Source organism: Ambystoma mexicanum, chromosome 9 (genome assembly GCF_040938575.1).
Source record: "Ambystoma mexicanum isolate Mex_15411 chromosome 9, UKY_AmexF1_1, whole genome shotgun sequence".
Lineage (NCBI taxonomy): Eukaryota > Metazoa > Chordata > Amphibia > Caudata > Ambystomatidae > Ambystoma > Ambystoma mexicanum.
The window spans coordinates 20,242,716-20,269,659 of NC_090931.1; the positions used below are offsets into that span (position 1 = coordinate 20,242,716).

At 54.7% G+C, this 26,944-nt stretch overlaps 2 protein-coding genes across 2 annotated transcripts in view; one reads left to right on the forward strand and one right to left on the reverse strand.

Annotated features, from left to right (window-relative positions):
* Positions 1-26,944, reverse strand: part of CLMP (CXADR like membrane protein) — a 456,485-nt gene that overhangs the window by 341,559 nt on the left and 87,982 nt on the right. The window lies entirely within an intron of this gene.
* Positions 2,103-24,948, forward strand: LOC138489522 (uncharacterized). Its single transcript, XM_069617267.1, has 7 exons — positions 2,103-3,145; positions 3,253-4,296; positions 4,404-6,360; positions 6,563-7,414; positions 7,528-10,408; positions 10,488-11,595; positions 24,225-24,948. The coding sequence occupies exons 1-7, from the start codon at positions 2,103-2,105 to the stop codon at positions 24,946-24,948; spliced, it is 9,609 nt and encodes a 3,202-aa protein (XP_069473368.1).

The window sequence follows — 26,944 nt, forward strand, 5'->3', positions numbered from 1 at the left end:
AGAGCTCTATTAGAATATAATATTAAATGCATGAAAAGGCTCAATTTCATGGTCTCTAGTCACATGGAAGCATGAAGTTGGATGAACGAGATGGTCACACCTACGCATGAAGGAAGACTGTGCTTCTCACTCCCTAATTTTCTCAGAGCTAAGAAGACTCTCAGGGATGAATTTCAAAGGCCTTATTGACAGTAGACCACTGAGGTGATGATGGATTGAAATGCTGATTGGTGGGAAGCTAAAGTTAAGGCAACCTCACCAGCATCTGGATGGCCGGCCTGCAGGCTGCTAACGTACCTGGAAAATTACTGAAGGAGGATAGAGTGTTAACCAATTGTAGGGGACCTGTGTATTTAGGGGTTCTATAGTGTGTAAACCAATGGGACATTGTGTGTTTAGTGACTTTCATATTGGTCATTTTGTAGGGAGGGCTTAGTTGCCCCACTTGATGTTGAGTAACCAATCACATAGTTACAATTTTTCAGACTAGTATGGATCATATACTTATATGTTCGCTCAGAGCCAATAGCCCATGCGTATATGTTTTTGTAGTTTGCTACGTAGGATGACGTTAGTAGACATGTGATTTAGACGTCATTGATGACACATTTTGCTTATACAAATGCAGTTTTTTTCTTAAAGTGCTTTGAGTTTAAAGATCGAGAGATTGCGTTGATGTTCGTTATGCCACACCACCTCTCACTGCCAGCCCGCCGCTCTTCAGCATCCTCCATGCCACGTCACCTGTCACTGCCAGCCCACTGCTACTCAGCATCCTCCAGGCCGCACCACCTGTCACTGCCAGCACACCGTTAATCAGCATCCTACATGCCACACCACCTGTCACTGCCAGCACACTGCTCTTCAGCATCTTCAATGCCACACCACCTGTCACTGCCAGCACATAGCTCTTCAGCATCCTCCATGCCACACCACCTGCCACTGCCAGCACACAGCTCTTCAGCATCCTCCATGCCACGTCACCTGTCACTGCCACCACACAGCTCTTCACCATCCTTCATGCCACACCACCTGTCACTGCCAGCACACAGCTCTTCAGCATCCTCCATGCCACACCACCTGCCACTGCCAGCACACAGCTCTTCACCATCCTCCATGCCACACCACCAGTCACTGCCAGCATGCCACTCTTCAGCATTCTCCATGCCATGTCACCTGTCACTGCCACCACACAGCTCTTCACCATCCTTCATGCCACACCACCTGCCACTGCCAGTACACAGCTCTTTAGCATCCTCCATGCCACACCACCTGCCACTGCCAGCACACAGCTCTTCAGCATCCTCCATGCCACGTCACCTGTCACTGCCAGCGCAACACTCTTCAGCATCCTTCATGCAACACCACCTGTCACTGCCAGCACACTGTTAATCAGCGTCCTACATGCCACACCACCTGTCAGTGACAGCACACTGCTCTTCAGCATCTTCAATGCCACACCACATGTCACTGCCAGCACATAGCTCTTCAGCATCCTCCATGCCACACCACCTGCCACTGCCAGCACACAGCTCTTCAGCATCCTCCATGCCACGTCACCTGTCACTGCCACCACACAGCTCTTCACCATCCTTCATGCAACACCACCTGTCACTGCCAGCACACAGCTCTTCAGCATCCTCCATGCCACACCACCTGCCACTGCCAGCACACAGCTCTTCACCATCCTCCATGCCACACCACCAGTCACTGCCAGCATGCCACTCTTCAGCATTCTCCATGCCACGTCACCTGTCACTGCCACCACACAGCTCTTCACCATCCTTCATGCCACACCACCTGCCACTGCCAGCACATAGCTCTTTAGCATCCTCCATGCCACACCACCTGCCACTGCCAGCACACAGCTCTTCAGCATCCTCCATGCCACGTCACCTGTCACTGCCAGCGCAACACTCTTCAGCATCCTTCATGCAACACCACCTGTCACTGCCAGCACACTGTTAATCAGCGTCTTACATGACACACCACCTGTCAGTGCCAGCACACCACTCTTTGCAATTCTCCATGCCACACCACCTGTCACTGCCAGCCCACCGCTCTTTACCATTCTCCATGCCAGACCATCTGACACTGCCAGCATGCCACTCTTCGGTATCTTGCATGCCACATCATCCGTCACTGCCAGCCCACCGCTCTTCAGCATCTTCCATGCCACACCACCTGTCACTGCCAGCCCACTGCTCTTCAACATTCTCCATGCCACACCACCTGTCACTGCCAGCCCAATACTCTTCAACATTCTCCATGCCACACCACCTGTCACTGCCAGCCCACTGCTCTTCAACATTCTCCATGCCAGACCATCTGACACTGCCAGCATGCCACTCTTCGGTATCTTGCATGCCACATCATCCGTCACTGCCAGCCCACCGCTATTCAACATCCTCCATGCCACACCACCTGTGACTGCCAGACCGTCGCTCTTCCTCATCCTCCATGCCACACCACCTGTCACTGCCAGCCCACCGCTCTTCAGCATCCTCCATGCCACACCACCTGCCGCTGCCAGCACACAGCTCTTCAGCATCCTCCATGCCACGCCACCTGTCACTGCCAGCATGCCGCTCTTCACCATCCTCCATGCCACGCCACCTGCCACTGCCAGCATGCCGCTCTTCACCATCCTTCATGCCACACCACCTGTCACTGCCAGCATGCCGCTCTTCACCATCCTCCATGCCACATCACCTGTCACTGCCAGCCCACCGCTCTTTACCATTCTCCATGCCAGACCATCTGACACTGCCAGCCCGTCGCTCTTCCTCATCCTCCATGCCACACCACCTGTCACTGCCAGCCCAGTGCTCTTCAACATTCTCCATGCCACACCACCTGTCACTGCCAGCCCAGTGCTCTTCAACATTCTCCATACCACACCACCTGTCACTGCCAGCACACCGCTCTTCAGCATCCTCCATGCCACACCACCTGGTGCTGCCAGCACGCCACTCTTCAGCATCCTCAATGCCACGTCACCTATCACTGCCAGCCCGTCGCTCTTCAGCATCCTCCATGCCACACCACCTGTCACTGCCAGCACACAGCTCTTCAGCATCCACCATGCCACACCACCTGTCACTGCCAGCACACCGCTCTTCAGCATCCTCCATGAGACACACCTGTCACTGCCAGCACACCGCTCTTCAGCATCCTCCATGCCACACTACCTGTCACTGCCAGCACACCGCTCTTCACCATCTTTCATGCCACACCACCTGTCACTGCCAGCGTGCCGCTCTTAAGCATCCTCCATGCCACACCACCTGTCACTGCCAGCACACCGCTCTTCAGCATCCTCCATGCCACACCACCTGTCACTGCCAGCTCACCGCTCTTCAGTATCCTCCATGCCACACCACCTGTCACTGCCAGCTCGCCGTTCTTCAGCATCCTCCATGCCACACCACCTGTCACTGCCAGCTCACCGCTCTTCACCATCCTCCATGCCACACCACCTGTCACTGCCAGCTCACCGCTCTTCACCATCCTCCATGCCACACCATCTGTCACTGCCAGCACACTGCTCTTCACCATCCTCCATGCCACATCACCTGTCACTGCCAGCTCGCCGCTCTTCAGCATCCTCCATGCCACACCACCTGTCACTGCCAGCATGCCACTCTTCAGCATCCTCCAGGCCACACCACCTGTCACTGCCAGCATGCCACTCTTCAGCATCCTCCATGCCACACCACCTGTCACTGCCAGCACACTGCTTTTCAGCATCCTCCATGCCACACCACCTGTCACTGCCAGCACACCGCTCTTCTGCATCCTGCATGCCACACCACCTGTCACTGCCAGCACACAGCTCTTCACCATCCTTCATGCAACACCACCTGTTACTGCCAGCACACAGCTCTTCAGCATCCTCCATGCCACACCACCTGCCACTGCCAGCACACAGCTCTTCACCATCCTCCATGCCACACCACGTGCCACTGCCAGCACACTGCTCTTCACCATCCTCCATGCCACACCACCTGTCACTGCCAGCACACAGCTCTTCAACATTCTCCATACCACACCACCTGTCACTGCCAGCACACCGCTCTTCAGCATCCTCCATGCCACACCACCTGGTGCTGCCAGCACGCCACTCTTCAGCATCCTCAATGCCACGTCACCTATCACTGCCAGCCCGTCGCTCTTCAGCATCCTCCATGCCACACCACCTGTCACTGCCAGCACACAGCTCTTCAGCATCCACCATGCCACACCACCTGTCACTGCCAGCACACCGCTCTTCAGCATCCTCCATGAGACACACCTGTCACTGCCAGCACACCGCTCTTCAGCATCCTCCATGCCACACTACCTGTCACTGCCAGCACACCGCTCTTCACCATCTTTCATGCCACACCACCTGTCACTGCCAGCGTGCCGCTCTTAAGCATCCTCCATGCCACACCACCTGTCACTGCCAGCACACCGCTCTTCAGCATCCTCCATGCCACACCACCTGTCACTGCCAGCTCACCGCTCTTCAGTATCCTCCATGCCACACCACCTGTCACTGCCAGCTCGCCGTTCTTCAGCATCCTCCATGCCACACCACCTGTCACTGCCAGCTCACCGCTCTTCACCATCCTCCATGCCACACCACCTGTCACTGCCAGCTCACCGCTCTTCACCATCCTCCATGCCACACCATCTGTCACTGCCAGCACACTGCTCTTCACCATCCTCCATGCCACATCACCTGTCACTGCCAGCTCGCCGCTCTTCAGCATCCTCCATGCCACACCACCTGTCACTGCCAGCATGCCACTCTTCAGCATCCTCCAGGCCACACCACCTGTCACTGCCAGCATGCCACTCTTCAGCATCCTCCATGCCACACCACCTGTCACTGCCAGCACACTGCTTTTCAGCATCCTCCATGCCACACCACCTGTCACTGCCAGCACACCGCTCTTCTGCATCCTGCATGCCACACCACCTGTCACTGCCAGCCCACTGCTCTTCAGCATCCTCCATGCCACGTCACCTGTCACTGCCAGCTCGCCACTCTTCACCATCCTCCATGCCACACCACCTGCCACTGCCAGCACACTGCTCTTCAGCATCCTCCATGCAACACGACCTGTCACTGCCAGCACACTGCTCTTCAGCATCCTCCATGCCACACCACCTGTCACTGCCAGCCCACCGCTCTTCAGCATCCTCCATGCCACACCACCTGTCACTGCCAGCGCACCACTACTCACCATCCTCCATGCCACACCATCTGTCACTGCCAGCCCACCGCTCTTTACCATTCTCCATGCCACACCACCTGCCAATGCCAGCCCACCGCTCTTTACCATTCTCCATGCCACACCACCTGCCACTGCCAGCCCATCACTCTTTACCATCCTCCATGCCACACCAACTGCCACTGCCAGCCCACCGCTATTTACCATTCTCCATGCCACACCACCTGCCATTGCCAGCCCACCGCTCTTTAACATCCTCCATGCCACACCACCTGCCACTGCCAGCCCACCACTCTTTACCATTCTCCATGCCACACCACTTGCCACTGCCAGTCCACCGCTCTTTTCCATCATCCATGCCACACCACCTGTCACTGCCAGCACACCACTCTTCAGCATCCTCCATGCCACACCACCTGTCACTGCCAACACACCACTCTTCAGCATCCTCCATGCCACACCACCTGTCACTGCCAGCACGCCACTCTTCAGCATCCTCCATGCCACACCACCTGCCACTGCCAGCACACCGCTCTTCACCATTCTCCATGCCACACCACCTGCCACTGCCAGCCCACCACTCTTTACCATCCTCTATGCCACACCACCTGTCACTGCCAGCACGCCAGTCTTCAGCATCCTCCATGCCACACCCCCTGTCACTGCCAGCATGCCACTCTTCAGCATCCTCCATGCCACACCACCTGTCACTGCCAGCATGCCACTCTTCACCATCCTCCATGCCACACCACCTGCCACTGCCAGCACACAGCTCTTCACCATCCTCCATGCCACACCACCTGTCACTGCCAGCACACAGCTCTTCACCATCCTCCATGCCACACAACCTGTCACTGCCAGCACACAGCTCTTCACCATCCTCCATGCCACACCACCTGCCACTGCCAGCACGCCACTCTTCAGCATCCTCCATGCCACACCACCTGCCACTGCCAGCCCACTGCTCTTCACCATTCTCCATGCCACACCACCTGCCACTGCCAGCTCACCGCTCTTTACCATCCTCCATGCCACACCACCTGTCACTGCCAACACGCCACTCTTCAGCATCCTCAATGCCACACCACCTGCCACTGCTAGCCCACCGTTCTTCACCATCCTCCATGCCACACCACCTGTCACTGCCAGCCCCTGCTCTTCACCATCCTCCATGCCACACCACCTGCCACTGCCAGCACGCCACTCTTCAGCATCCTCCATGCCACACCACCTGCCACTGCCAGCCCACTGCTCTTTACCATTCTCCATGCCACACCACCTGCCACTGCCAGCTCACCGCTATTTACCATCCTCCATGCCACACCACCTGTTTCTGCCAGCACGCCACTCTTCAGCATCCTCAATGCCACACCACCTGCCACTGCCAGCCCACCGTTCTTCACCATCCTCCATGCCACACCACCTGTCACTGCCAGCCCCTGCTCTTCACCATCCTCCATGCCACACCACCTGCCACTGCCAGCACGCCACTCTTCAGCATCCTCCATGCCACGTCACCTGTCACTGCCAGCAAACAGCTCTTCACCATCCTTCATGCCACACCACCTGCCACTGCCAGCAGACAGCTCTTCAGCATCCTCTATGCCACACCACCTGCCACTGCCAGCACACTGCTCTTCACCATCCTCAATGCCACAACACCCGTCACTCCCAGCACACAGCTCTTCACCATCCTCCATGCCACACCACCTGCCACTGCCAGCACGCCACTCTTCACCATCCTTCATGCCACACCACCTGTCACTGCCAGCATGCCGCTCTTCACCATCCTCCATGCCACACCACCTGCCACTGCCAGCACACAGCTCTTCACCATCCTCCATGCCACACCACATGTCACTGCCAGCACACAGCTCTTCACCATCCTCCATACCACACCACCTGTCACTGCCAGCACACAGCTCTTCACCATCCTCCATGCCACACCACCTGCCACTGCCAGCACGCCACTCTTCAGCATCCTCCATGCCACACCACCTGCCACTGCCAGCCCACTGCTCTTCACCATTCTTCATGCCACACCACCTGCCACTGCCAGCCCACCGCTCTTTACCATCCTCCATGCCACACCACCTGTCACTGCCAGCACGCCACTCTTCAGCATCCTCAATGCCACACCACCTGCCACTGCCAGCCCACCGCTCTTCACCATCCTCCATGCCACACCACCTGTCACTGCCAGCCCCTGCTCTTCACCATTCTTCATGCCACACCACCTGCCACTGCCAGCACGCCACTCTTCAGCATCCTCCATGCCACATCACCTGTCACTGCCACCACACAGCTCTTCACCATCCTCCATGCCACACCACCTACCACTGCCAGAACGCCACTCTTCACCATCCTTCAAGCCACACCACCTGACACTGCCAGCACACAGCTCTTCAGCATCCTCCATGCCACACCACCTGCCAATGCCAGCACACAGCTCGTCACCATCCTCCATGCCACACCACCTGTCACTGCCAGCACGCCACTCTTCAGCATCCTCCATGCCACACCACCTGCCACTGCCAGCCCACTGCTCTTCACCATTCTCCATGCCACACCACCTGCCACTGCCAGCCCACCGCTCTTTACCATCCTCCATGCCACACCACCTGTCACTGCCAGCACGCCACTCTTCAGCATCCTCAATGCCACACCACCTACCACTGCCAGCCCACCGCTCTTCACCATCTTCCATGCCACACCACCTGTCACTGCCAGCCCACTGCTCTTCAACATTCTCCATGCCACACCACCTGCCACTGCCAGCCCACCGCTCTTCACCATCCTCCATGCCACACCATCTGCCACTGCCAGCACGCCACTCTTCAGCATCCTCCATGCCACACCACCTGCCACTGCCAGCACACAGCTCTTCACCATCCTTCATGCCACACCACCTGCCACTGCCAGCACACAGCTCTTCACCATCCTTCATGCCACACCACCTGCCACTGCCAGCACACAGCTCTTCAGCATCCTCCAAGCCACACCACCTGCCACTGCCACCACACAGCTCTTCACCATCCTTCATGCCACACCACCTGCCACTGCCAGCACACAGCTCTTTAGCATCCTCCATGCCACACCACCTGCCACTGCCAGCACACAGCTCTTCACCATCCTTCATGCCACACCACCTGTCACTGCCAGCACACCGCTCTTCAGCATCCTCCATGCCACACCACCTGTCACTGCCAGCACACAGCTCTTCACCATCCTCCATGCCACACCACCAGTCACTGCCAGCACACCGCTCTTCAGCATCCTCCATGCCACACCACCTGTCACTGCCAGCACACCGCTCTTCAGCATCCTCCATGCCACGTCACCTGTCACTGCCAGCACACAGCTCTTCACCATCCTCCATGCCACACCACCAGTCACTGCCAGCACACTGCTCTTCAGCATCCTCCATGCCACACCACCTGTCACTGCCAGCACACAGCTCTTCAGCATCCTCCATGCCACGTCACCTGTCACTGCCAGCACACAGCTCTTCACCATCCTCCATGCCACACCACCAGTCACTGCCAGCATGCCACTCTTCAGCATCCTCCATGCCACACCACCTGTCACTGCCAGCTCGCCGCTCTTCAGCATCCTCCATGCCACACCACCTGTCACTGCCAGCATGCCACTCTTCAGCATCCTCCATGCCACACAACCTGTCACTGCCAGCACACAGCTCTTCAGCATCCTCCATGCCACACCACCTGCCACTGCCAGCATGCCACTCTTCAAAATCCTCCATGCCACACCACCTGTCACTGCCAGCTCGCCGCTCTTCAGCATCCTCCATGCCACACCACCTGCCACTGCCAGCATGCCACTCTTCCGCATCCTCCATGCCACACCACCTGTCACTGCCAGCACACAGCTCTTCAGCGTCCTCCATGCCACGTCACCTGTCACTGCCAGCTCGCCACTCTTCACCATCCTCCATGCCACACCACCTGCCACTGCCAGCCCACTGCTCTTCACCATCCTCCATGCCACACCACCTGCCACTGCCAGCACACAGCTCTTCACCATCCTCCATGCCACACCACCTGCCACTGCCAGCACACAGATCTTCACCATTCTCCATGCCAGCCACACCACCTGCCACTGCCAGCCCACTGCTCTTCACCATCCTCCATGCCACACCACCTGTCACTGCCAGCCCACTGCTCTTCACCATCCTCCATGCCACACCACCTGTCACTGCCAGCACACTGCTCTTCAGCATCCTCCATGCCACGTCACCTGTCACTGCCAGCTTGCCACTCTTCACCATCCTCCATGCCACACCACCTGCCACTGCCAGCCCACTGCTCTTCACCATCCTCCATGCCACACCACCTGCCACTGCCAGCCCCTGCTCTTTACCATCCTCCATGCCACACCACCTGCCACTGCCAGCCCACTGCTCTTCACCATCCTCCATGCCACGTCACCTGTCACTGCCAGCACACAGCTCTTCACCATCCTCCATGCCACACCACCTGCCACTGCCAGCACACAGCTCTTCACCATTCTCCATGCCAGCCACACCACCTGCCACTGCCAGCCCACTGCTCTTCACCATCCTCCATGCCACACCACCTGTCACTGCCAGCCCCTGCTCTTCACCATCCTCCATGCCACACCACCTGCCACTGCCAGCCCACTGCTCTTCACCATCCTCCATGCCACGTCACCTGTCACTGCCAGCACACAGCTCTTCACCATCCTCCATGCCACACCACCTGCCACTGCCAGCACACAGCTCTTCACCATTCTCCATGCCAGCCACACCACCTGCCACTGCCAGCCCACTGCTCTTCACCATCCTCCATGCCACACCACCTGTCACTGCCAGCCCCTGCTCTTCACCATCCTCCATGCCACACCACCTGTCACTGCCAGCACGCCACTCTTCAGCATCCTCCATGCCACACCACCTGCCACTGCCAGGACACAGCTCTTCAGCATCCTCCATGCCACGTCACCTGTCACTGCCAGCACACAGCTCTTCACCATCCTCCATGTCACACCACCTGCCACGGCCAGCACACAGCTCTTCACCATCCTCCATGCCACACCACCTGCCACTGCCAGCACACAGCTCTTCACCATCCTCCATGCCACACCACATGTCACTGCCAGCACACAGCTCTTCACCATCCTCCATGCCACACCACCTGCCACTGCCAGCACACAGCTCTTCACCATCCTCCATGCCACACCACCTGCCACTGCCAGCACACAGCTCTTAACCATTCTCCATGCCAGCTACACCACCTGCCACTGCCAGCCCACTGCTCTTCACCATCCTCCATGCCACACCACCTGTCACTGCCAGCACACAGCTCTTCACCATCCTCAATGCCACACCACCTGTCACTGCCAGCACACAGCTCTTCAGCATCCTCCATGCCACGTCACCTGTCACTGCCACCACACAGCTCTTCACCATCCTTCATGCCACACCACCTGCCACTGCCAGCACACAGCTCTTTAGCATCCTCCATGCCACGTCGCCTGTCACTGCCACCACACAGCTCTTCACCATCCTTCATGCCACACCACCTGCCATTGCCAGCACACAGCTCTTTAGCATCCTCCATGCCATGTCACCTGTCACTGCCACCACACAGCTCTTCACCATCCTTCATGCCACACCACCTGCCACTGCCAGCACACAGCTCTTTAGCATCCTCCATGCCACGTCACCTGTCACTGCCACCACACAGCTCTTCACCATCCTCCATGCCACACCACCTGCCACTGCCAGCCCACCGCTCTTTACCATTCTCCATGCCACACCACCTGCCACTGCCAGCACACTGCTCTTTAGCATCCTCCATGCCACGTCACCTGTCACTGCCAACACACAGCTCTTCACCATCCTCCATGCCACACCACCTGTCACTGCCAGCACACAGCTCTTCACCATCCTCCATGCCACACCACCTGTCACTGCCAGCACACAGCTCTTCACCATCCTCCATGCCAAACCACCTGCCACTGCCAGCACACAGCTCTTCAGCATCCTCCATGCCACACCACCTGCCACTGCCACCACACAGCTCTTCACCATCCTCCATGCCACACCACCTGCCACTGCCAGCCCACCTCTCTTTACCATTCTCCATGCCACACCACCTGCCACTGCCAGCCCACCGCTCTTTACCATTCTCCATGCCACACCACCTGCCACTGCCAGCACACTGCTCTTTTGCATCCTCCATGCCACGTCACCTGTCACTGCCAACACACAGCTCTTCACCATCCTCCATGCCACACCACCTGCCACTGCCAGCACACTGCTCTTTAGCATCCTCCATGCGACGTCACCTGTCACTGCCAACACACAGCTCTTCACCATCCTCCATGCCACGTCACCTGTCACTGCCAGCACACAGCTCTTCACCATCCTCCATGCCACACCACCTGCCACTGCCAGCACGCCTCTCTTCACCATCCTCCATGCCACACCACCTGCCACTGCCAGCACACAGCTCTTCACCATCCTCCATGCCACACCACCTGCCACTGCCAGCACACAGCTCTTCACCATTCTCCATGCCAGCCACACCACCTGCCACTGCCAGCACACAGCTCTTCACCATCCTCCATGCCACACCACGTGCCACTGCCAGCACACTGCTCTTCACCATCCTCCATGCCACACCACCTGTCACTGCCAGCACACAGCTCTTCACCATCCTCCATGCCACACCACCTGCCACTGCCAGCACGCCTCTCTTCACCATCCTCCATGCCACACCACCTGCCACTGCCAGCACACAGCTCTTCACCATCCTCCATGCCACACCACCTGCCACTGCCAGCACACAGCTCTTCACCATTCTCCATGCCAGCCACACCACCTGCCACTGCCAGCACACAGCTCTTCACCATCCTCCATGCCACACCACCTGCCACTGCCAGCACACAGCTCTTCAGCATCCTCCATGCCACGTCACCTGTCACTGCCAGCACACAGCTCTTCACCATCCTCCATGCCACACCACCTGCCACTGCCAGCACGCCTCTCTTCACCATCCTCCATGCCACACCACCTGCCACTGCCAGCACACAGCTCTTCACCATCCTCCATGCCACACCACCTGCCACTGCCAGCACACAGCTCTTCAGCATTCTCCATGCCAGCCACACCACCTGCCACTGCCAGCACACAGCTCTTCACCATCCTCCATGCCACACCACCTGCCACTGCCAGCACGCCTCTCTTCTCCATCCTCCATGCCACACCACCTGCCACTGCCAGCACACAGCTCTTCACCATCCTCCATGCCACACCACCTGCCACTGCCAGCACACAGCTCTTCACCATCCTCCATGCCACACCACCTGCCACTGCCAGCACACAGCTCTTCACCATTCTCCATGCCAGCCACACCACCTGCCACTGCCAGCACACAGCTCTTCACCATCCTCCATGCCACACCACCTGCCACTGCCAGCACACAGCTCTTCACCATCCTCCATGCCACGTCACCTGCCACTGCCAGCACACAGCTCTTCACCATCCTCCATGCCACACCACCTGCCACTGCCAGCACGCCTCTCTTCACCATCCTCCATGCCACACCACCTGCCACTGCCAGCACACAGCTCTTCACCATCCTCCATGCCACACCACCTGCCACTGCCAGCACACAGCTCTTCACCATTCTCCATGCCAGCCACACCACCTGCCACTGCCAGCACACAGCTCTTCACCATCCTCCATGCCACACCACCTGCCACTGCCAGCACGCCTCTCTTCACCATCCTCCATGCCACACCACCTGCCACTGCCAGCACACAGCTCTTCACCATCCTCCATGCCACACCACCTGCCACTGCCAGCACACAGCTCTTCACCATCCTCCATGCCACACCACCTGCCACTGCCAGCACACAGCTCTTCACCATTCTCCATGCCAGCCACACCACCTGCCACTGCCAGCACACAGCTCTTCACCATCCTCCATGCCATACCACCTGCCACTGCCAGCACACAGCTCTTCACCATCCTCCATGCCACACCACCTGCCACTGCCAGCACACAGCTCTTCGCCATTCTCCATGCCAGCCACACCACCTGCCACTGCCAGCACACAGCTCTTCACCATCCTCCATGCCACACCACCTGCCACTGCCAGCACACAGCTCTTCACCATCCTCCATGCCACACCACCTGCCACTGCCAGCACACAGCTCTTCACCATCCTCCATGCCACACCACCTGCCACTGCCAGCACACAGCTCTTCAGTATCTTCCATTCAGTCCTTTTTTTGCTTAGGCTCGCCCCGGGAGGCCTCCAATAATGGCAGACAGATGTTATGGAAGACAAGGTACATTAGATTGCTTACGGGAACCACCAGGAAGGCAGAGCACCCTAAAAAGCCAGACCTTCCATCTGAAAAGTTAAAGTGTTTACTCCATCTAGTGCCTAGACGCCTTGGTTTATACCATTCCGCAGCATGCCAGTAGAGTACCGGGAGTTCAGAAACAGTGATTATTTAGAGAAGGCAGGGACAGAGGGGCGGGTGCGGATTCGCATCATCGCATTGGCTGCTGCTTAAACCACGAGCCAGGTGTCCATTTTATGAATAGCTTCACCACCCACAGCTACATTCCCGTCAGAGGGGAACCTCTGATAGCAGCCCTCGCGCCCGTGGCCCCTGCCAGCAGGAAAGAGAAGGTCGGTGGCCTAACAGTGGCCCTTCCAGCCCCCAAGATCAGAAATACCCCCCCCCCCCCCCCCACAGACCCCCCTGTGATCACGTAATGAGAACAGGCTCTTGACCAGAACAGAACTGTAACCGGCTCTCCATCATCGGCGACATGCATCGCATCTCCGGGTGCGCCTGGAAGCCCAAGAGGTGAAGGTAAGCACTCTAAAAAAAACTCCACAGTACACAAAGCCCACCCAAATACAACGACCAGGCACTCATGGCTTGGATACTTCTGGCCTGCGCTCATCAAGACCGCGGGTGTTGCGCCTGCCTCTCCCTCCACACCACTAAACTCCCAGAACACGTTGCGCCTGCCTCTCCCTCTACACCACTAAACTCCCAGAACACGTTGCGCCTGCCTCTCCCTCTACACCACTAAACTCCCAGAACACGTGTTTTTCGCACAATCACGCACAATGAAATTGGAGCTGCGAGCGATACAAGAACACGTTACACTATATATCAGATGTACATGCATCCGAATGGCAGAGAAAGGGTGAAAGCCTTGAGGCGGATCCTTCCTCTGACAGTTGTCCCGCGAGGAAAGGGACACAGCTAATGTCACTCTGCCTGCCCTGACCCCGCACTGTCTGACTCAGCGTCTGCGGCGCAGCAGAACACTGCGCTCCGCCTCTGGACAGCTATTGACGGGCGCACTGACACCTCCCTCGCTCCTCAGCAACCTCGCTGGCTCCTGGCAGGGGGAGGATTAGGACAATCTGATTGGGCCGTCCAGCATTGCTCACTCTATCTGAAAGCTCTGCGCTCTAACCAGAGGGACCCCACTGCCAGGGGTGGACTGGGAACCAATAGAGGCCCTGGAAATAATGTTCAAAGTGGCCCCATGTTACACAGTTTCAGCAAGCCCAACCCTTTTCCTATGGGGAAATGTGGAAATGCCACAAAAAAGAGACCGGGCAGTGTAGAGACCTACGAGGAAATCTCCAGAGTTCCCTGTAGGCTAGTCCACACCTGCCCAGAGTGCAGAGGTCTACCAGGTAAACTCCAGAGTTCCCTATAGACCAGTCGACCCCTGCCCAGGGTGCAGAAGCCTACCGGGAAATCTCCAGAGTTCCCTATAGTCAAGCCACCCTTGCCCAGGGTGCAGAAGCCTACCAGGAAATCTCTAGAGCTCCCTATAGGCCAGTCCATCCCTGCCCAGGGTGCAGAGGATTAGCAGGAAATCTCCAGAGTTCCCTATAGGCAAGCCACCCCTGCCCAAGGTGCAGAGGCCCAGCTAGAAATCTCCAGAGTTCCCGATAGGAAAGCCACCCCTGCCCAGGGTTCAGAGGCCCAGCTAGAAATCTCCAGAGTTTCCTATAGGCCAGTCCACCCCTGCCCAGGGTGCAGAGGCCCAGCTAGAAATCTCCAGAGTTCCCGATAGGCAAGCCACCCCTGCCCAGGGTGCAGAGGCCCAGCTAGAAATCTCCAGAGTTCCCTATAGGCCAGTCCACCCCTGCCCAGGGTGCAGAGGCCCAGTGGGAAATCTCCAGAGATCCCTATGGGCAAGCCACCCCTGCCCAGGGTGCAGAGGCCCAGCTGGAAATCTCTAGAGTTCCCTATAGGCCAGTCGACCCCTGTCCAGGGTGCAGAAGCCTACCAGGAAATATCCAGAATTCCCTAGAAGCCAGTCCACCCTTGCCCAGGGTGCAGAAGCCCAGCGGGAAATCTCCAGAGTTCCCTACAGTCAAGCAACCCCTGCCCAGGGTGCAGAGGCCCAGCAGGACATCTCCAGAGTTCCCTAGAAGCCAGTCAACCCTTGCCCAGGGTGCAGAGGCCCAGCGGGAAATCTCCAGAGTTCCCTATAGGCCAGTCAACTCCTGTCCAGGGTGCAGAAGCCTACCAGGAAATATCCAGAGTTCCCTAGAAGCCAGTCCACCCCTGTCTGGGGTGCAGAGGCCCAGCAGGGCATCTCCAGAGTTCCCTAGAAGCCAGTCCACCCTTGCCCAGGGTGCAGAGGGCCAGCAGGAAATCTCCAGAGTTCCCTATAGGTCAGTCCACCCCTGCCCAGGGTGCAGAGGCCCAGCTAGAAATCTCAAGAGTTCCCGATAGGCAAGCCACCCCTCCCCAGGGTGCAGAGGCCCAGCTAGAAATCTCCAGAGTTCCCTATAGGCCAGTCCACCCCTGCCCAGGGTGCAGAGGCCCAGTGGGAAATCTCCAGAGATCCCTATGGGCAAGCCACCTCTGCCCAGGGTGCAGAGGCCCAGCTGGAAATCTCTAGAGTTCTCTATAGTCCAGTCGACCCCTGTCCAGGGTGCAGAAGCCTACCAGGAAATATCCAGAGTTCCCTAGAATCCAGTCCACCCTTGCCCAGGGTGCAGAAGCCCAGCAGGAAATCTCCAGAGTTCCCTACAGTCAAGCAACCCCTGCCCAGGGTGCAGAGGCCCAGCAGGACATCTCCAGAGTTCCCTAGAAGCCAGTCAACCCTTGCCCAGGGTGCAGAGGCCCAGCGGGAAATCTCCAGAGTTCCCTATAGGCCAGTCAACCCCTGTCCAGGGTGCAGAAGCCTACCAGGAAATATCCAAAGTTCCCTAGAAGCCAGTCCACCCCAGCCCGGATGCAGAGGCCTAGTGTGAAATCTATAGCGTTCCCTATAGGCCAGTCCACCCTTGCCCAGGGTGCAGAGGGCCAGCAGGAAATCTCCAGAGTTCCCCATAGGCCAGTCCACCCCTGCCAAGGGTGCAGAGGGCCAGCAGGAAATCTCCAGAGTTCCCTATAGGCCAGTCAACCGCTGCCAGGGTGCAGAAGCCTACCGGTGCAGAAGCCTACCGGGAAATCTCCAGAGTTCCTTAGAAGCCAGTCCACCCTTGCCCAGGGTGCAGAGGCCCAGCGGGAAATCTCCAGAGTTCCCTATAGGCCAGTCAACCGCTGCCAGGGTGCAGAAGCCTACCGGGAAATCTCCAGAGTTCCCTAGAAGCCAGTCCACCCTTGCCCAGGGTGCAGAGGCCCAGCAGGAAACCTCCAGAGTTCCCTATAGGCCAGTCCACCCCTGCCAAGGGTGTAGAGGGCCAGCAGGAAACCTCCAGAGTTCCCTATAGGCCAGTCCACCCGTGCCAAGGGTGTAGAGGGCCAGCAGGAAACCTCCAGAGTTCCCTATAGGCCAGTCGACCCCTGTGCCCACTGCACTGTATCTCTGAGTTCGCTATTCTGGCGGCCATGACACCATCGCTCTGAAGACAGCATGTGGAGTTAGGACTAAACTGGGATCCTCGTCATAACCCGTAGCTCCCAGCTTCCAGAACAGGTCTTCCTTGGGTGGGTGGAGTGGGGCCAATGTTACTGGAAGCTCGGGTGGGGTTCAGGAGAAAGGGCAGTCATCATGGACGCGACTGGCCCATTTCTTCCAGTTGGGGAATCTGGGAATGGGAGGGTGGAGGATCATGGAGTATATCATATCATTCACAATAATTAGCCTCCTGGGCTGGGCACTCTGGCCTCGTGTAGGATATAGGGGAGTCATACGCATCTCCTGCACTTTTGCCTTTTCCTTCCTCCACGCCTAGGCAGACGAGAAACCGGATCCCGGACCATTTACCTCAAATGAATAACGGCTACTTTGCGCTGTAGATTCCATGAATACGCGGGGGGGGGGCACATTTTTCTTTCTGCGCGCAGGCTCGCGCAGTGTCCTTCCCGGCGCGCGGCACTTGCGGGATTTCTCCACGAATTTCCATGAATCGTGCCCTTACAGTCCAGAAGACCCCTGCCTTGTGGTGGTCACATGGAGGGGGGCTGCACTCGGAGCCCTAGCCGAACATTCTTTTTAAATAATTGACAACATAAGTGCCACGAAGTAGGCGAAATGGCAGAATTTGCGCTATGCAAGACCCATAACATCAGCGTGTGCATACTTTTTTATGGTCCCCCCCCGACCCCCCTGAGTAAATATAATGTTGGCATCCCCACCCCCCTACCCAAATGTTATAACTGGTCATATTTTCAATTAAAAGTAGCTGCCCTCCTCCCTTTTAAAGGAGCCTAACGACCCCACCTGCGGACCTCCCCCTGGCCCCCTCTAGTTGGGCAGGCCCACTGCCCCCCTTACATGATGCCCCAAGGAGTCGCCCCTCTTGTGGCACCTTTTCCTGTGGATAACCTAGTATTGGGAACACCTGCAGACGAGTTGCCGACGCGACCCCCTGGAGGGAGGCCCCAGAAGCAGGCCGCTGGTGGCATCAGATGAAGGGGTGCGTATGGTGCAGATTTGCCAATTTAGATAATGGGCCATTTGCAAGTGTTTCATATGGAGACAGGGGGGCGGGGGGGGGGGCTGATCTAGCCAGCCAGCAGATGGCTTCCCTTAATCAAAAGGCCCGACTAAGAATGAAATATGTGCTTTGAAGTCGGCCTTAATGAGCAGCGAGCGCTCGAGTCTGCACGCGCCTGCCCTGCACAGCGGCAGGCGTGCAGTGGAAGCTGTGCAGCGGGAGTTCCTGCACACGAGCAACCCCCCCCCACCACCCCCCGGCCATGCTCGAGGAGCATCTTAATGCGTTCTTTAGTGTAAACATTTATCAGAAGCTGGGAAGCTTGTATTCCGGCGTTCGCTAGGAATATAGTTCCTATTATATTAATTCACGCGTGTTAATACGTGTATGCACGCACATTGTGTTGCGTTGTAGGAAACAGCACTGGTTTATTCTGCATGTGTTTTGCTGTTTTGGGAGGAGCCTGCAATCTACGGATTCTCTTGTAGTAACATTACCTTTAATGTAAGGAATTGCACACTTACTTGTAGTGTGAACGTTTTTAATAACCCAATGGAAAACCTCTGCAAATAACTCAGTGTCCGTTTTCTAAGTACACTTTTTGATGGCGCAGCTAATATTTTAAGTCGTGCTCCTAAGTGCAGCTGTTGTGGGAACAGGTGTGTCAATACTTGTGTCACTTCACCTTGTAATGTGAGCATGGTCATGTTCCTGTTTAACACGATTGCAAGGGTTGACTAAAAACAGACAGGGTTCATATTCGCTTCAGTATTTCTTCCCTTCCATTTCCTAACCCTTTCAGGCTCAATGCACCGAGACACCCACCCTGGTGAGGGTGCGCTATAAACCGAGGAAGAGGCATTGGGGGGGAGGATAACAGGAGTACCAGAGGTAACAATGCTACTATTGATAGTAGCACCACCGCTGCCAGCAATATCAGCAATAGTCCTGCTACTACCAGTAGTAGTATTTTTCTAACTGCTGTCAGCGCTATTACCACTGGTTGCAGTGTTGGTACTACTACCGTTACTAAAACTACTGAAAGCATTAGCTCTACTGATGCTAAAAGTACTAGTATAACTAATCCCGGTCGCAGTAATATCACTATTACTGATAGCAGTAGCAAACCTACTACACAGACTACTACTAGTAGGACGGGTAGTAGTACCAACACACTAAGTGCTACTACTAATACTACGTCTATTGGTAGTACTGCTACTGTTGGGAGTACTGTTAAACCTACAACTACAAATATCATTAACATAAGGAGTAGCAATGGCAGTATTCGCAATACTAATGGCATCAGAAGTAGCATTACAAGTAGTAGTGCTAGTACTGAAACTACTTACTGGCAGTAGTGTTAATCATCCTGCTCATGGTACCGCTACTATTCTTACTAAAGCTACTGCTAGTATCAGTAATATTACTGCTGCTGGCAGCAGTGATGCTGCTCTGCTAGTATTGGTACTACTGTTCACAGTAGTACTATTGCTAGCTATACCTCTGGTACTGTGGGATTAAAATACCCCTGGATGTGAGAAATAAAAGGGCCAGAGTCATTGGGGGGCAAGCCCCTAAGTAAAAGGCCTGCCCTGAAATAATCTGGAAAATGAGGCCTAGGAAATCAAAGCAAAAGGAGTGAAATTGGGCCTCAAAATGGGAAGATACTTAGAGATACCAACTGCCTGGCATAAGGGCAAGACAGGTGGCTAGGTTTGCCAAACTATTGGAGAGCTGAAGAAACATTCTTGGGAAACAGCAGTACCCAGAACCCTCAATGGGATGTAAACATTGTATGCAGCTGTTGCATGAAGCAGAACACTTTCTTTCATGAGCATCAAATAAAATTAGTAATTTTGTTTTTCCCTTCAAACTAAAAATATGCTTAGCACACAGAAAACAACAGTGCACAGAATGTATAATGGGAGGTTGAACTGGGTTTAAGCAGCTGCAGTAAAATTGACTCCTTTCATGGGTGAAATCAACAAAATGGTATTTCGATTTTGCCTCCAAAGTAACAATGTTCACCAAAGCCACCAAAAACGTATATACTGAAACTGTGTATTTCATAAGAGGTCATTTTGATATGATATGGCATTTATAACGCGCCTATACACAAGTGTTTGAAGGTGTGATGAGGCAAGGGAGGGGGAACAAATGCATTTAGGTTTGCTGCTAGCCTTTGCTCCAGGACCTCCCCTTTTGCTGTCCTGAAGGCAGGCCTGTGGGCGGGGGGAATCAATCAGGACTGTAAGATGTGGAACTGCATTCCTTCCTTTGGTCGTCTTGGAGACCTAGAGAGGCCTGTAACTTCAAACAGGAGTGTATCCCTTAAAAACACAAAGGATAAGATTCTCTGAGATTAAATTCACAGGCTGGATAAGATAAAGACCAGTCTGTTCCCCAGCCTTTATGACCCAGGTCACACAAGCCTAAATAAACCATATATTAACTAGTCATTAGCCCTTGGAATTAGCAGGCTAATCTAAACACAGACCCCTCCACTGATGCCATGTGTTCCAGGAAGGTGGGGCCCAGAGCCAAGGAGTGGTTTGGCTGTGCATTGTGAAAAATGGGAGAAATGCATTTCATCACGCAAAATCAACAATACTTATCCCACAATAGTCACTGTGGGATTTCTGGAAAGGTGTCTGATAGACTCTTCTGGTCATCGCAAAACCTTTTCTGAGTCCGACGCAGCTAAAGTTATTCATGAAAACGTAATGTAGCCCTCCTGGTGAATATGAGAGATATAAAAAGTTAATTAAAGCGGGCCCAGTATGATTCATATGCCGTCCACCAGGGGCCATAATTTTCACTGATATCATTCTTGAGTAAATGAAGAAAAACGGTATCAATGCACAGGAATGACGTACAGACACCTGACAAGCCTTATTTGACTCAAGTAAAATATACGTTTAAAAAATGCATTAATATCTAGTAAAACATGGAGATCAAGGGCACTTGTCCTGTAGTGAGATTTCTAAGTCCCCAAACTAGAGCTAGCCCACTGTTGAAGAGAAATTATGAAGTGGTCTCCTCCATTGGTGTATCAAAGCACTCCCATAGTATCTGGACCTATAAGTACACCGATGGGAGTGGACTAGTAACACTTAACCAATCCCTTCTGCGGAAACTATGACACATTGGATGTCATTTGCACTATAAGTAAGCCCGCCTCAGAGCAGGACTCTTTACACTATCCCTGGAGGTGATCTGCTGTCAAAATCTGGAGGAACATCCCAGCAGTAAGAGGCCTAGCTTGCAGTAGAGCCAGGAGATTCAGAAGATGACTTAGGATCCCATGGAGCACTCAGCCGAGACCTTGACTGACCCCTGTTTGCTGTCCCAGCAGTGTCCTGATGCTCCCTGATGTCCAGCCCAGACCTCTTCTGTGAGTAGAACTAACCCCAAAAACCATAGAGAGTGTAGGCCCAATATTCTTGTAGGATTGCATTAGATAATTCCCCATTTCAAAATCCCCACTTGCCTGTATATTTCAGTCATTTCCCCATTGAAGAATACCTTGTTCGCCTGTGTATTTCAGTCATTGTCCCATTTAAGAATCCCCATTGGCCTGTGTAGATCCTTAGTATATTTGTCAAAATAAATCAATTAATTCCCCTATTGAATCGACAGGATCTGTATTGGTGGAATTCGAACCCAACAATCTTTTCCCAGTCGTTTGTGAGCCTGTATAGTCCTAAATATTTGCAAAAGAATTGACTTAAAAAAGCCCTGTTTCTATGAGTGTCCCATTGTAACCAAAACAAAAACGATCGCATTTTCCCACCCTGTCCCTACTTCCCCATTGTAAGGTAACAATGAATTGCCATTTGCAATTTCTTTCCCCACTGACATTGTGCTAAACTTTCCCAAATCAGTGTTTCCTATCCTGTTCTGACCATAAACCTAAAAACCTGTGTGTTATTGCCAGGGGTGGCAAAACGAATGTTCCCCTTGCCACCCTGTCTGCTTTATATTGTTTTTGTGATCAAGTCTTTCAAGATCTGATGTTCCCATGGTGTGCTGACTGATCATCTACAAAGCCCTGCCTGCCTTTTAAGTCTAAGCAGAATGAATTCCCTTCCCTTCATTTCTTGCTCATAGCAATTGTGATCAGTAATTTTCAAAAAAACATTCTTCTATTGTGCTTTAAAAACTTCCCCTTCTTTGCCTGCTCCCCATATTGCTTCTGTGAACCATGTTCCAAATCTTATTTTTCCCTTGTGTTCCCAATCCTTGCCACTTCCATCCATCCAAAAGGGACTAGCCTGGTGGCTATTTGGGGGTGGGGGTGAGCGTTGCTGGGACCAAAGCATAGTTCTGTGTACCTTCACTTTCCTGTTTGTTTGCATTCCTCTTCTCTGTGTGTTTTGAGCTGTTCTCTGATTGTGGTGGTGGGAGAAGTAAAAGGAAATTCTTGTCACTGTAGATTTTTGAGCTATCTCATTGTGTTGATTGACCAAAAAGGATATTTGTCTTTGTGTTGCCACAATATTGGTGGCTGATGTCAGCTGTTTATTCTAATTTGACATAAATATTAAATCAATAAATACCTTCTTAAGACACACCGGCCTGGTTCCTAGTCCATAGAGGCATGGGGCATTTGTAGGGATTGTGTGCGAGACGGGTTGGAGGCCTTCTCAAAAGAACCTAAAGTATAACAATCATAGTGTTTTAATTGTGTGCCACCTTCACTGTAGCGGAAGGACATCCCTCACTTGTGCGTACCGTGTAATAAACCGCAACATTTCTACTGTCACTGGTGGGCCTGGATTAGTAGGTAAGTGAATTTATAGCATATAGTATTTATAAAGTAAAAGAAAATATAGCCGTTTCCTTTGCCCCTTTGCTGCTATCAAGGATCTGTAGTTGTATTTGTATTTATTAAGTTTATATAGCGCTCTACACCACTTCCTCTCTTCCTCTGATGTCACTTCCTCTCCTCCTCTCATGTCACTTCCTCCTTAAGGCCTTGAAAGCAGCTTCCAAAATGGAAGACAACTACAGCAAGAAAAATGTGTATGGAATTGTTGAAAATAAGGTAGATGGGATTTGTTTTTGCTGGAAAAAAGGCAATAGAGAAAAGATAAACAATTATGAACAACACATTTTATAAGCCACACATGTAACAGCGCAACGATGCTCGAGGGCTGCTTTGTTTTTATAAATGTAAAAAAGGAAAGAAAGAAAGGAAGGAAGGAAGGAAGGAAGAAAGAAAGAAAGAAAGAAAGAAAGAAAGAAAGAAAGAAAGAAAGAAAGAAAGAAAGAAAGAAAGAAAGAAAGAAAGAAAGAAAGAAAGAAAGAAAGAAAGAAAGAAAGAAAGAAAGAAAGAAAGAAAGAAAGAAAGAAAGAAAGAAAGAAAGAAAAATAAAATGCATGCAAGCCTAGCCTAGACTTCTTCTCGTTGCATACTGAACACATTCACACCTTTGCTGGATCTGATGTAGTGGGTGGGCACCCACTACACCTCCTCACACGCCACCCCCCATGAAGGTGATTGGCTTGATCCATAGCTGAGGTGATCCCAGAGTGCACCGTGGGCTGCCATATAGGGGCCAGTAGCAGATACTCGCTACTCCCCAGGTGTTTGCTCTCATCCGGCATAAGGTTGGCGCCTCAGCGCGCATACAAGTGCGCTGCGAAACCCAGGCCAGAAGAATGGAGAGAATCATTGGCCTTATATTGTAGATGCACAAGAGGCAGATTCATGTGACGGTAACGGGGCAAAGTGCGCTCCTTCCCGGAGATGCGTCTGCGCTAATGCAGAGGAATGCGAGGAATTGCGAGAAGTGAAATGTCCTACAAATAAGGCTCTCCCTGGAAGCCCATTCCAGATGTTGCTGTCCGGATCCTAGCTCACACCCTGCAGCCACCAGTTAAGCCAAAGCCAGAAGAGTGCACCTGGAGCACACTGCCACGGCAGAGTGCAGTTGGAGGTCACCGCCACAGCACAGTGCAGCTAGAGCTCACGCCACAGCAGAGTGTAGCTGGAAAACACCACCACAGCAGAGTGCATCTGGAGCTCACAGCCACAGCAAAGTGCACATGTAGCTCACTGCCACAGTAGAGTGCAGCTGGACCTCACCACCACAGTAAAGTGCAGCTGCAGCTCACCACCACAGCAGAGTGCACCTGGCGCTCACCGCCACAGCAGAGTGCAGCTGGAGCTCACCACCACAGCAGTGTGCACCTGGAGCTCACCGCCACAGCAGAGTGCACCTGTAGCTCGCTGCCACAGAAGAGTGCAGCTGGAGCTCACCACCACAGCAGAGTTCACTGGGAGCTCACCGCCACAGCAGAGTGCAGCTGGAGCTCACCGCCACAGCAGGGTGCACCTGGAGCTCACTGCCACAGCAGTGTGCAGCTGGAGCTCACCCCACAGCAGAGTTCACCTGGCGCTCGCTGCCACAGCAGAGTGCACTTGGAGCTCAGCGCCACAGCAGAGTGCACCAGGAGCTCACTACCAGAGTAGAGTGCAGCTGGAGCTCACCACCAAAGCAGGGTGCACATGGAGCTCACTGTCACATGCAGAGTGCACCTGGAGCTCATGCCACAGCAGAGTGCACCTGGCACTCGCCGCCACAGCAGAGTGCACCTGGCGCTCGCTGCCACAGCAGAGTGCACCTGGATCTCGCCGCCACAGCAGAGTGCACCTGGAGCTCACCGCCATCTTTCCACCAGACTCCCAAGAACTCTCGCCAAACGCTGACTTGCGCGCCCAGCTCCCCAGCCCCGGCACGTCACTTCTACCCCTGGCTTTATATGACGAGCACTTTAGCGACAAATAATGCATTTCATTATAGGCCAGTCCTTCCGCCCACACAATGAAGGTACACATCCTATTATCGCCAAAGCACCCCATCACCATGGCTTCGCAACCCCTCTCGCCCCCAACCCCCTTCTGGACACAATGCCTCGATGATGACGGCAACACAGACTACCTAGAAGCGGCCATGCACGCTGAGCTCAGTACACTTCTGATCTGCGCGCATCGACGCTACGTGAAATCGACCCCCACTAACTCAACCCCCCAGTTCTGTTCGAGATCTGCCTGAGCATCTGGGGGCCAAGTTAATGGCAGCGGTGGGTGGTATAAACCGTAGTACCCAATACTCATATAATACGCGCAGGACCTCACTTCATGCCCACAGTTGCATGGCCAGTAGCAGTTGCGAGTAGCAGATGCGAGTAGCAGATGCGAGAAGACCATGGGCTGCCATATAGGGGCCAGTAGCAGATGCGAGAAAACCATGAGCTGCCATATAGGGGCCAGTGGCAGATGCGAGAAGACCATGGGCTGCCATATGGGGGCCAGTAGCAGATGCCTGCAGACCCTGGGCTGCCATATAGGGGCCAGTAGCAGATGCCTGCAGACCCTGGGCTGCCATATAGGGGCCAGTAGCAGATGTGGGCAGACCCAGGGCTGCCATATAGGGGCCAGTAGCAGATGTGGACAGATCATGGGCTGCCATATAGGGGCCAGTAGCAGAAGTGGGCAGACCCTGGACTGCCATATAGGGGCCAATAGCAGATGTGGGAAGACCCTGGGCTGCCATATAGGGGCCAGAAGCAGAAGTGGGCAGACCCTGGGCTGCCATATAGGGGGCGGTAGGAGATGTGGGCAGGCCCTGGGCTGCCATATAGGGGCCGGTGGCAGATGTGGGCAGACCCTGGGCTGCCATATAGGGGCCAGTAGCAGATGCGAGAAGACCATGAGCTGCCATATAGGGGCCAGTAGCAGATGTGGACAGACCATGGGCTGCCATATAGGGGCCAGTAGCAGATGTGGACAGACCCTGTGCTGCTATATAGGTGCCAGTAGCAGAAGGGGGAAGACCATGGGCTGCCATATAGGGACCGGAAGCAGAAGTGGGCAGACCCTGGGCTGCCATATAGGGGGCGGTAGGAGATGTGGGCAGACCCTGGGCTGCAAATAGGGGCCAGAAGCAGATGTGGACAGACCATGGGCTGCCATATAGGGGCCAGTAGCAGATGTGGACAGACCCTGTGCTGCTATATAGGTGCCAGTAGCAGAAGGGGGAAGACCATGGGCTGCCATATAGGGACCGGAAGCAGAAGTGGGCAGACCCTGGGCTGCCATATAGGGGGCGGTAGGAGATGTGGGCAGACCCTGGGCTGCCATATAGGGTCCAGTAGCAGATGTGGGCAGACCCTGGGCTGCCATATAGGGGCCAGTAGCAGATGCTTGCAGACCCTGGGCTGCCATATAGGGACCAGTAGCAGATTTGGGCAGACCCTGGACGGCCATATAGGGGCCAGTAGCAGATGCCTGCAGACCCTAGGCCCCCATATAGGCGTTGGTAGCAGATGGCTGCAGAACCTGGGCTGCCATATAGGGGCCAGTAGCAGATGCCTATAGACCCTGGGCTGCCACATAGGGGCCAGTAGCAGAAGGGGGAAGACCATGGGCTGCCATATAGGGGCCAGTAGCAGATGCCTATAGACCCTGGGCTGCCACATAGGGGCCAGTAGCAGAAGGGGGAAGACCCTGGGCTGCCATATAGGGGCCAGTAGCAGAAGTGGGCAGACCCTGGACTGCCATATAGGGGCCAATAGCAGATGTGGGAAGACCCTGGGCTGCCATATAGGGGCCAGAAGCAGAAGTGGGCAGACCCTAGGCTGCCATATAGGGGGCGGTAGGAGATGTGGGCAGGCCCTGGGCTGCCATATAGGGGCCGGTAGCAGATGTGGGCAGACCCTGGGCTGCCATATAGGGGGCGGTAGGAGATGTGGGCAGGCCCTGGGCTGCCATATAGGGGCCGG